At 57.6% G+C, this 10,650-nt stretch overlaps 2 protein-coding genes across 3 annotated transcripts; one reads left to right on the forward strand and one right to left on the reverse strand.

Moving 5' to 3' along the window:
• Window positions 1–921: 921 nt before the first annotated feature.
• Window positions 922–8,468, forward strand: RHEX (regulator of hemoglobinization and erythroid cell expansion). Its single transcript, XM_032133388.1, has 6 exons — window positions 922–1,452; window positions 3,006–3,176; window positions 3,649–3,737; window positions 4,302–4,457; window positions 4,808–4,866; window positions 5,339–8,468. The coding sequence occupies exons 2-6, from the start codon at window positions 3,061–3,063 to the stop codon at window positions 5,543–5,545; spliced, it is 627 nt and encodes a 208-aa protein (XP_031989279.1). The 5' UTR covers window positions 922–1,452; window positions 3,006–3,060; the 3' UTR covers window positions 5,546–8,468.
• AVPR1B (arginine vasopressin receptor 1B) lies at window positions 6,555–10,149 on the reverse strand. Of its 2 annotated transcripts, XM_032133387.1 has the most exons (3): window positions 9,941–10,149; window positions 8,576–9,544; window positions 6,555–7,903 (listed from the first exon to the last, which is right to left on the reverse strand). In XM_032133387.1, exons 2-3 carry the CDS (start codon window positions 9,528–9,530, stop codon window positions 7,605–7,607), a joined length of 1,254 nt encoding a protein of 417 aa, XP_031989278.1. In that variant the 5' UTR covers window positions 9,531–9,544; window positions 9,941–10,149; the 3' UTR covers window positions 6,555–7,604. The 2 variants fall into 2 exon arrangements, with proteins under 2 accessions (XP_031989278.1, XP_031989277.1); XM_032133386.1 differs by having other exon boundaries at window positions 8,576–10,149.
• Window positions 10,150–10,650: the final 501 nt, after the last annotated feature.

The raw sequence follows: 10,650 nt of genomic DNA on the forward strand, positions 1-10,650 counted from the left end.
GGTGACTCCAGCTCCTGGAATATCCCAGGCTGATAAGTCAGGAATGGCCTCTGCCAGGCAGGGGCTGTCCCTGGGTGCGTCCCACCCCTCCAGGGCCACAAACCTGCCCTCAGGTGCATCAGAAATAGGTTTTGCCCCTTGGGTGGAAAATGTGTCTCTCACCAACTGGGTGTAAAGCACTTTCCTCCTTTAAAAAACCTGTTCTCAGGCTAAAAATGTGTTATCTGTGTTCCTTTCTACACGTTTCCTTTAGTGGAGCCACCACCACGACTGATTCACAGGGTGCCCCAGCAGTGTTTTCTGAAAAACGCTTTTTTTCTGCCTTTATCAGACACTTCTCCCACCTGTTAATCTGTTTATCCACCACCGAGCCCTGCAAAGCGCTGCAGCAGCAAACTCTCACCTGAAAAACATCAACAAACAAGCAAGTTTCAGTTAAATAAACCCCAAAATATTCACCTGGGCCGCAGCAGCTGTGGGGAGAGCAGGACCAACATCTGATGATGGAGCTGATGGATGGTAGGAGCCCCACGGGCCCAGGGATGAGGGGGAATTTGGGAAGTGACCCCAGCTCGTGGTGCAGCTCTTGGGGGAGGTGGTGCTTCTCGGGATCTTCTCTTTGCTTTTAGACAATCCAGGGGGATTCTCTGGGGTGGTGTGTCCCTGGGAGAGGATTGCTGTGGGTGGTGGAGATGTTTAAAGGTCAGCAGGCATCATCCCCGTGAGTCAAGGACCTTGAAAAAAGGGGAATCTCTTCTCCTGACCTTTCTGCCAGGGAAGAGGCTGTGCTGCTGCAGGGCTGCTCCGGAGCTACAAACCCCACGGTTCCTACAAAACAGCAGCCCAGCACTCCCCAGACCTCCTGGGAACCCTCAGGATGGGGTCTGCCAGGCTGCTGCTTGCACCCCAAATGTTGCAGAACATTTTCCAGAGCTCAGGCAGGTGGAGGCCCATCCACACCCAGCAGACACGGAGCCAGGTGGTGTAAAATGCTTTATCCCTGTGGAAGAGCTTTCCTTGGAAGCACCCAGAGCTCGTTTTGGCAGCCGAGTTACTCAGGGCTGGGCTGGGCACAGCTCCCTCAGCACTGCTCAGCTCCAAGGAAGCTCAGCTGAGTTTTGGGACAAAGCTGCTGGAAGATGGAGAATTGATGAAGAATTGGTGGAGGGGTGCAGGGTCCCAGGAGCCAAACAGCTGCAGAGCAGCAGAGAAACACCCAAATATATTTAAATGAGGCCGCTGACAAGAGGGGAGGCGTCATGGAACCTCGTGTGGGCTCGTTGGTGCCTCTGACCTGGGGGTAGAGCGTGACCGCATCCGGCACCGCTGCGCTGCCGGACCCCGCGCTGCACCCAAAATGCTGCTGAAACGGCCCTAAACCCTGCTGCCTGCACGGCCCCAGCTGCCCCAGAGCTGGGGGGAAGGGACGGTGTGGAGAGCTCTGACCCCCAGGTAAATCAGCGCTGGGCACCGCGCTCCGCCGGGCACTGGATGTGATGGCGTGGAAGCAGAGGGGTGGAACAACGGGAGGAGAGCGGGGCTGGGAATCCCCCTGGGCACGTGTTGCTGCCATCCTGAGCTTCCGTGGGCCAGCTGGGCCTGGCTCAAGTGGGATTAAAATAATTTGGGGCTTTCTGGAGTTTTTACTCACCTTCAGCCGAGCGCGGATGCCTCAGGTTGACCCCTCGCTGCTCGGCCGAGGAGCAGCTCCTCGCAAGCCTTGATTTCAGCACTTTTCTTGAGAAAAAGCTGAAGTCCTGGGGGCTGCAGGCTCACAGAAGTTCCCTGAGACGCCAAAAAAAGCACATGTGGTGCCAGGCTCTCACCGGCTGCTCTCTCGAATCAAATTTCTCGATACCCAGCCGATATCGGCGCCTCCATCTCGCCGTACCCATCTCAGCACAGAAGCTGCTGCTGCTGGTAGTTGGATTTGGGGCTTATTTTGCAATTTCCTTTTGAGCAGCTCATTTCTCAGATCCTTATCTGCTGCTGCAGCAGCATCTCCTGCCCCACAGTAGGAAATGAGCCTTTTAAGAAGGGCAGTCCTTCGAGAAGGATATCTGGGGACAGGTTTGTTCAGTAAGGGAGGGGGGAAATTCCTGCAAGAAATGCTTTTTTGGCTTGGCACCGATCAGGCTGTTTGGGTGAGTGGAATTCTGCAGGAGGTTGGTGGTTATCAGGAAAGCTTTTGATGAATTGGGCTCAGAAATGTGTCACAGAGGAAATGACAGGATCTGCTCCACAGGGTGGATAACGCCTTTGCTCTATCAATTTATCCATCAAATTGTCATGGCTGCTTTAATCACTGTCTCAAAGCCTCAGCTGAAGATCTCTCCCTGTCAGCCGTTTATAAATAGGGAGTTTATAGCACTGAGGGAAGATTTAAAGTGCTTTTTTTTGCAAGTGGAAGCTCACAAAATGAACACCCCTCCCGCTATTTTTTACAAAATCAACACCTGTATTTTTTATCATAAATCCCTGGAGTGTTACTGCCAGAAGTCCCAAGCCAAGGGGCCCAGCCCCTTGGTGTTTTCTGATTTTCTGCCTTAAACCCTCTCAACTTCTACAGGATTGAAGCTCTCACAGCATTAAATCTGAGGTGTTTCAGACACAGAGGTGTTGGAGGGCCTCCGATATTTCTGTCTGGACCTTGTCTCACACCAGAGTCTCAAACCAACCCACGACCTTCCTCTGGTTACTTTCTCTATGGATTTTTTTTTTTTCCCAGACTATAGTTATCTTTTTGGGGGGTTTTGGGGTTTTCTTGTGGATTAAAAAAAGGAAATAACGAACCGTGGGAGAGGATTAAAGCAAGAAGAATAAATTTCAATTCTGTCGCCACGGTGGAGCCCAGAAGCTCCAGACAAGTCTCAGATATGACCGTGTATAAAGCCATTAATTCAGTGATAAGGGAGGGCCTGTGGCTCTGTGAGGGTGTGAGCCAGAGGGATTCTCACAGGGGGAGGGCTGGGATAAAATAAAAACCCTTTATTTCACATCTGCAGTGTCCAACCACCGCTTCCAAGTGCTGAGCCTGATCCTCAGCTCGTGTGGAGCAGCATGAGGCTCAACAGGACCATTTTTGTGGGCTGCCACCAGGTCTTGCTGCCTCTCTGTGTCCCCCCCAGCACGTGGAGACGCCTCAGCAGGAGGATGCTCAACAGCACTTGTGAGTGGTGAGTGCAACACCCCGGGGCACAGAGCCCTTCACAGCGTCCCTGGAACCATCCCAGGCCCGGCTGGATGGGGCTCTGAGCAACCTGGTCTGGCTGAAGATGTCCCTGCTCATGGCTGGGGGTGACCTTCAAAGGTCCCTTCCCACCCAACCCATTCCATAAATCCATAATTCCATAAATCCATAATTCCATAATATCTGTAACTTCTCTCTCCCCTCCATCACTACATTCCCCCACTGGCAATGAGGCTTTTGAAAACCCTTCTGAGGACAGGCTCCCAAAAACGAGGGGCAAGGAACTCAAATCATTCTTGAAAACCAAGCCCCACATTTTGGGGCACATGCCCCCAAAGGACAAAAAAGCAAAACTGAAAGCTGCCAGCAAGCCCGGGCCTAAAACACGTCTTGAAGTGATGGGGGGATTGGAAAGAATTCGGTGATTTCAGGAGACTGAATATTTTTCTCTCGTTCAGCTGGATTCCTGCTGTCACATCAGCTGTCACCTTGGTGCTCCACGCTCTCCTCTTGCTGGCCCTTTACATCATGCTCAGCAGGAAAATTGGTAATTACTGCCTTGGTGGCTTTCCCTGGGGATTTCTTGTTTTGGGCACTGGGGTGGAGTGGGAAAGGGGCAGGGCAGGGCCGAGCTCGGGTCCAGGCTGGGGGTGAGCTGTGGGTGACGTGGGCAGTGGCAGTGAGGGTTGTACAACCTTGCATTGCTTCAAAACCATCTTCTTTTATTGCTCTTTTAGTAAAGTGCTGGGAAAATACCAAGAGTCAACTCACAGAGTATTAATTCAGATGAAGCTGCAGTTTGTAGCAGGAAATTCTTTCACACCAACTGCTGCTGACATTTGCACAAAGCCCAGCTCCTCTTGGGGTCAAAGGCATCCCAAACTTACCAGAAGAGGCCTTGGCACCGTGATTTGTCACTGGGGCCTCTCCTGGTGGGACAACAGGGCACTGGATCATCCCAGCAATTGAATTTATGGATATGTGCCTGCTCCAGTGCACAGCAGTAATCATTTCGGGGTGGACTGGTTTGCACTGGGGCTGCTGGAGTGGGTGTGGGGTGGGGTGTGCTGGGCACAGCCGGAGCCAGGGCTCACTCTCCTCTTGGTCACAGCCCAACATTCCCGTGGGATGCAGGCGAGCAGCAGCCCTGGGGAGCATCCCAGCCCTCATCCCGCCCCAGTTCCAGCCCCGTCACCGGGAGGGGACAAGGCACAGCAGCCCAGGGCACAACAGCCGGGGGCACAAAACCCAGCACCGGCCTGCGCAGGTAACGGGGTCCTGCAGTGCCAGGGCATTGTCCTGGCACAGGGATGGGAATTTTGGGTGGCTTTTGTGTGATGTCTCTTCCTTACGAGCTGTGAACAGCCCTGGGGTGGGAGCAAGGGGTGAGCAAAGGGCCAAGCAGGAGCAGGACTGTGCCCCTGCCTGTTGCCAGGGCTCCTGCCCAGCTGGGCTCTCCTTGCCCAGTTTCTCCCAGGGAAGTGAAGAGGGGAGGGATCACACGGTTTCATTTTGAATTTTCACTCCTGAGCACATTTTCTTTTTCCCCCCTGATCTTTTTTTTCCCTTTAACCCCCTGGGAAGTGCTGGGGCTGGTAAATGTCTCCTGTTTTTAAGGGAGCAGTGACACATCTTCGGAGACCTCGGAGGACTCGGACAGCTCTTCCTGCCCTCAGGTACCACAGACACAGAGCCTTTGCCAAAACAACCCCAGCCCATCTTTGTCCAGCTCCAGACCCCCAGAGCAGCTTCAGGAGGGGTAAATCCATCAAATCACATTGAAATGCCATAATTAAGGCTGGGAGCATTGTAGCATCCCCTATCCAGACGGAAGCATCCCTGGGCACATGAGGAAAATTAGGAAACAAATCTTCTCTGTGAGGGTGGGCAGGCCCTGGCACAGGGTGCCCAGAGCAGCTGTGGCCGCCCCTGGATCCCTGGAAGCGTCCAAGGCCAGGCTGGATGGGGCTTGGAGCACCCTGGGATGGTGGAAGGTGTCCCTGCCCATGGCAGGGGTGGAATCAGATGAGCTTTAAGGTCCTTCCCACCCAACCCATTCCATGATTCTCTGAACTGGTGCATGGGCCAAGGGCAAAGGCTCCTGGGTGGGTGCTGGGGCCTGACCTGGGGCTCATTTTGCTCCTGCAGGGCCCTGGCTCAGAGGAAAACATCAACTACACATCCCTGGTGTTCGTGGGGAAAGGCCAGGAGCCGGGCTCTGCCCAGGACTACGAGAACATGAAGACTGGGATGGATTATGTCAACGTGGACCCAAAGAAGAGGAAAATACTTTTCTGGCCCTTCTCCAGCCCCAGGGCATCCAAGGGTGTGGAGTACACCGAGGTGAAGCTGTGACACCCGGGTGAAGCTGTCACACCACGGTGCTGCTGCTCAGAGGTGCCCAGAGCCCCTGGCAGCTGCACAGCTGGGACTGTGCCCCTCCCCTGGGGCACTGCCTGGCACGGGCTGCACCACTTGCACCGCTCTGAGCCCCAGGCACAATTTCCTTGGCGTTTTCCTTAAAGGCAGCACTGTTCCTGAGGGCTGCGGGGTGGTGCAGGAACCCTCAGAGGGTTCCTGAGCTCTCCGCTTTTGTGCCATGGCCCTTTTTCCCTCGTTTCATGAAAGCAAATGGAACATCCCCCCCCAGCCTCTCAAAATGGGCTGCAGTTCGGAGAGGGAGATGCAGCGATCCTCCAAATACCCACTGAACTGGCTGGCAGCTCCTCTCAATGATGTTGCTTTGCTCATCAGCCTCAGAAAATCCTTTTAAATGCAGTTTTTCCACTGGCTTTTCCCTCACCACCCAGCAAGGATGATGTTCCCTGTCTCCCACCTTTTGCTTTTCCTGCTTTGTCCCTGCTCCAGGTGCTGGGGTCGGTCTCTCCCCCACCTGGGCAATGTCCCTGCTCCTCACTCTGCATTTTGTTATTTCAGATCTTTCAAGAAATAAACTTCCAGAGTGCCTGGGAATGGGAACTGTGCCCCAGTGGGAGCTCTGTGAGGGGGATGGAGCTGCTGCCTCCCAGCACAGCGCGCCGTCCTTAGGGCTGGAGCTGCTCCAAGTGCGTTTTAAATGGGCTCAGCCACGCTGTGATTTAATGAAATGTTGTGAGACAATCGATTTGGGATCGATCACGGCAGGGGGAGCCAGGCACTCCTGGTTTCATGACCTTGGTGTGCAGATCTGGCCCAACTCAAAGGGCACGTGAAAGAAAATGTTCCAAAACCCCCGACAAGTCCTGGGTAATACTGGAAATCCCAGGAAAGGTGTGACTGTGGAACTGGAGGTGAGGCCGAAACCAGTCAGTGGAAGCTTCTGAGAAATCTCCTTCAAATGCCTGGCGATTAAAAAGTGAAAATATTGAAGATTTCAAAATATTTTACTCCTAATGTCTTATTTTTACAGCTTTAGCCTGTGCTAGTGGAAGGAATAATGCCCGTGGCTCGCAGGGAACTGGGAACCTTCGCTGGGACACTTGGACAACTCCATCAGCAGCTTTGGAGCTCGACTGCCAGAACAAAGGGATGCTCTTTCCTGCCTCATCTGTGATTTATTCCTGCACAAAACAGCTCCTTTGAGAAGGGCAGGGGCCAGGCTGGGACTGCACGGGAACCGAGTTCCCTGCTCTGCGAGCCCTGGGTAGTTTTGGGACCCTGATCCCTGCAAAATCAGCCCAAAGCAGCAGCAGCAGCAGCGTGAGAGCAGCTCTGCCTGGGACGCGGCAGATGTTGAACACGGGGTTTGGGGCTGGGAGGGGAAGTGGGCACGGAGGGGGCAGGACGTGCCCGGCTGAGCTGGAGCGGGGCCAGGGCTGCTCGCAGCAGCTCCTCGGGGTGCCAGTGCCGCATTTGGGGCGCTCCAGCGGGCACAGCGGGTGCGGGACAGACGCCACTGCCCCGTCCCTGGCCCCGGGGTGGCAGCGGGGCAGTTCCGGGCCAGGGGAGCTCTGCCGTGCCCCGGGGCGTGGGACAGCTCTGTCCTCGCTGTCTGCTCGGCCAGCAAGGCCCCGAGGGTGCGAGAGGAGGAACTGGCGGGGATCTGGAGCAGATGGGGCCGCGTTGCCGTGCTCAGGCTGCTCTGCTGGCAGCTGGGGAACGCAAAGCTCGCGTCTCTCCAGGAGGATTTTGCGGGTGCAGCATCCCCTCTTCCCGAAGGATGCAGCATCCCCTTCCCGGAGGAGAGCAGCCAGAGGTTTCCCTAAACACGCGGGCGGTGGATGCTGTGGTCAGGCAGCGGCCGGAGGGGCTCTGTCCATCCCCCGCTGGTCGCAGCGGACACGGCGCGTTCGGCAGCGAGGACAAGGCGGACAGCGACGCTTTTCTGGGTGAAACAGTGAGATTTCTGCAAAGCGCGGTGCCACCAGGCGGGGAGGGCCGCGCTCTGCAGCGACAGAGCGGCCACCGCCGCAGCCTAGAGCGTGCCCGACTCCGTCACCCCCTCGTCGCAGGGCGAGTACGGCTCCCTGGCGCTGTCCCCGCGCAGGGGGACCCCGGCCTGGTGGCTGTGGCTCAGGATCGTGGTTTTCCTGCTGCACAGGCTCCCGGTGGAGTTGGGTCTGCGCAGCCCGGCCCGGCGGCGGCCCCGGCAGCCCCGGCAGCGCCCGGCGTTCTGCAGGAGGTGCCCGCTGAAGAACAGGTAGATCCAGGGGTTGCAGCAGCTGCTGAGGCTGGCCAGCAGCATGGTGATGCTGAAAGCCACGTCAGTGGACTCTGGCAAGGCGAGAGAGAGAGATGAAACGTCCCCAGGGGCTGGGCAGGGGCTCAGTGGACAGCGGGCAGGACCCGGGGGCTCTCCTGGCTCCCATTCCCACTCCCATTCCCGCATTCCTTCGGGCAGGAGAGTTTGCAGAGCCAGGCTCTACCCTTCAGGTGGGGGATGTTCTGCAGTGGGAACGTGCTGGAGCACATCCTCTGAGAGGTGAGACCCAGCCGCTTCCGGACTTTCCTTCAGCCTCTTTGCTGCCCAAAGCATCTCCCAGAGGACTTTCAATCTTGGGTGAAGTTCCTTCTACTGCTATGAAAGCTTGTGAAAATTTTCAGGAAAAAAAATTAACCAATGAACTCAGCAATCCCCTTCTGAAACCTCTGTAAATTCCCGCAGGAGAGGGAAGGCGCACATGGCAAAGACATCTTTGCACATCCCTGTGGATGATGGCCAGAAATCATCACTTTTTCTGGCGAAAGGAATGATTTACCTCTGAAATTTGTATTCCCTAAACATTACTGGGGACAAAATCTGTAGCCCTACCCATGGTTTGTTTTTTTTTTTAAATCCCAAAATGACAGACAGCCCTGGTTTGTTACAAACCCAACCACATTCCTGGGGTTCCCAGGGCTCTGCACCCTCTTTGGGACCACCCCCCAACCCCCCCCACCACTCACCATCATCGGGAGCATCTTCGTCCCACACTGACCACATCTGCACGCTGAAGAAGGGCGCCCAGCAGGTGACATAGGCGGCCACGATGACGAAGGTCATCTTCACGGTGCGGATCTTGGCGCGGGAGATGGTGCGCACGCTGCTCACCCGCGAGGGCTGCCCGCCCTTCCCCGCGGGGCCGGGGGCAGCGGCGGCGGCTGCCGCGGGTCCCCCCGCGCCAGGGGCACCGCTCTGGGTCTTGCCCTTGAGGTTCTTGCAGATCTCGTGGCAGATGAGGCTGTAGCAGACGCTGAGGACGCCCACGGGCAGCACGAAGATGCACAGCGTGGTCCAGGTGATGTAGGCGCGCGCTCCCCACGGGTACCCGAAATCCGCCCAGCAGTCCAGCACCCCCGAGCCCGGGCGCACCTCCCGCAGCGAGAAGATGAACACCTGGGGCAAGCTGAGCAGGCAGCTGAGCAGCCAGGTGGCCCCGATCATGGTGTAGGCCTGGCGGCTGGGCTGCCGCAGCGACTGCAGCGGGTGGCACACGGCCAGGTAGCGGTCCAGGGTCATCACCATGAGCATGTAGGTGGAGGCGAACATGCTGAGCACCTGCAGGTACTTGACGGCCCTGCAGAGCGCGTCGGGCCCCAGGAAGCGGTAGGTGACCTTCCAGAGGAGCTGCGGCAGCACCTGGAACAGGGCCACGCCCAGGTCGGTCAGCCCCAGGTGCAGGATGAAGAGGTGCATGCGGCTCATCTTCCTCCTCAGCCGGTACATGGCCAGCAGCACGCCCAGGTTGCCCATGGTGGCCACAGCCAGGATGGTGCCCAGCACCCCGACCTCGGCCTTGGCCAGCTCCTCATCCCGGGTGTGCAGCAGCGTCAGGTTGGGGTCCCCTGCCAGGCTCAGAGGCCCCTGGCTGTGCCCAGGCGGGCTCTGGTGAGAGCTGTTCCAGCCCCAGCCTGGCTCCATCCCTCCAGGAGGCTCTGCACGAGAACAACCAGGTCCAGTGCTTGTCTCTGACGTCCTGTTGTCCCCTTCCCTGTGTCCCCAGGGCTGCCCCTGAGCTCCAGCTCCTCTGCCCCTGGCTGGGGGCTGGATGTGCCTCCTCCCGCGGTCCCCAACCCCAGGGCAGGCTGTCGCCTGTCTGCACCACACTCACCCTGAGCTAAGCAATTCCCTCTCTGCCTGGGCTGAAAATATCCCTGTGGAGCAGAGAGGTGCAAGAGCCCCTGGTTCAGAACTTGATACTTCTCTGCACTAAAGCTTCCCAAATCCCCTTTTCTCCCTGCACTGCTCGCCTTGTGCATCCCCTTTCACCCCTGCGCAGGTAAATCCGAAGGGAAAGAGAAGTTCTTCTTAAAAGCAGCAGAAAACCCTACAGAGGCTGCATCGCTTTGGCTTTTTCATCCCAGGAAGAGCAGCCAGGTGAGCGTGTCCCAGCCCCGTCTCCACGGGGAGCGCTGGCGGCTCTCGGTGTCCCCGTGTGCGAGCAGCGGCCCCGGGATGGGTTTTATACCCCGGCAGGTCCCTCCCCGGTGTCCCCGTGTGTGAGCACCGGCCCCGGGCTGGGTTTTGTACCCTGGTTTTATCCCTCCCCGCCGGCCCCGGGCTGGGTTTTGTACCCTGGTTTTATCCCTCCCCGCCGGCCCCGGGCTGGGTTTTGTACCCTGGTTTCATCCCTCCCCGCCGGCCCCGGGCTGGGTTTTGTACCCTGGTTTCATCCCTCCCCGCCGGCCCCGGGCTGGGTTTTGTACCCTGGTTTCATCCCTCCTCGCCGGCCCCGGGCTGGGTTTTGTACCCTGGTTTCATCCCTCCCCGCCGGCCCCGGGATGGGTTTTGTACCCTGGTTTCATCCCTCCCCGCCGGCCCCGGGCTGGGTTTTGTACCCTGGTTTCATCCCTCCCCGCCGGCCCCGGGATGGGTTTTGTACCCTGGTTTCATCCCTCCCCGCCGGCCCCGGGCTGGGTTTTGTACCCTGGTTTCATCCCTCCCCGCCGGCCCCGGGATGGGTTTTGTACCCTGGTTTCATCCCTCCCCGCCGGCCCCGGGCTGGGTTTTGTACCCTGGTTTCATCCCTCCCCGCCGGCCC

Source organism: Corvus moneduloides, chromosome 24 (genome assembly GCF_009650955.1).
Source record: "Corvus moneduloides isolate bCorMon1 chromosome 24, bCorMon1.pri, whole genome shotgun sequence".
Taxonomy (NCBI): Eukaryota; Metazoa; Chordata; class Aves; order Passeriformes; family Corvidae; genus Corvus; species Corvus moneduloides.

Bases quoted from the DNA above. Each gene is read 5' to 3' on its own strand.
- RHEX (XM_032133388.1), top strand. From the start codon at position 3,061: ATGAGGCTCAACAGGACCATTTTTGTGGGCTGCCACCAGGTCTTGCTG. The intron at 3,177-3,648 runs GTGAGTGCAACA...TCTCTCGTTCAG, and splicing joins CTCAACAGCACTTGTGAGTG to CTGGATTCCTGCTGTCACAT. The intron at 3,738-4,301 runs GTAATTACTGCC...TCTTGGTCACAG, and splicing joins CATGCTCAGCAGGAAAATTG to CCCAACATTCCCGTGGGATG.
- AVPR1B (XM_032133387.1), bottom strand. From the start codon at position 9,530: ATGGAGCCAGGCTGGGGCTGGAACAGCTCTCACCAGAGCCCGCCTGGG. The intron at 7,904-8,575 runs GTGAGTGGTGGG...TCGCCTTGCCAG, and splicing joins CGAAGATGCTCCCGATGATG to AGTCCACTGACGTGGCTTTC.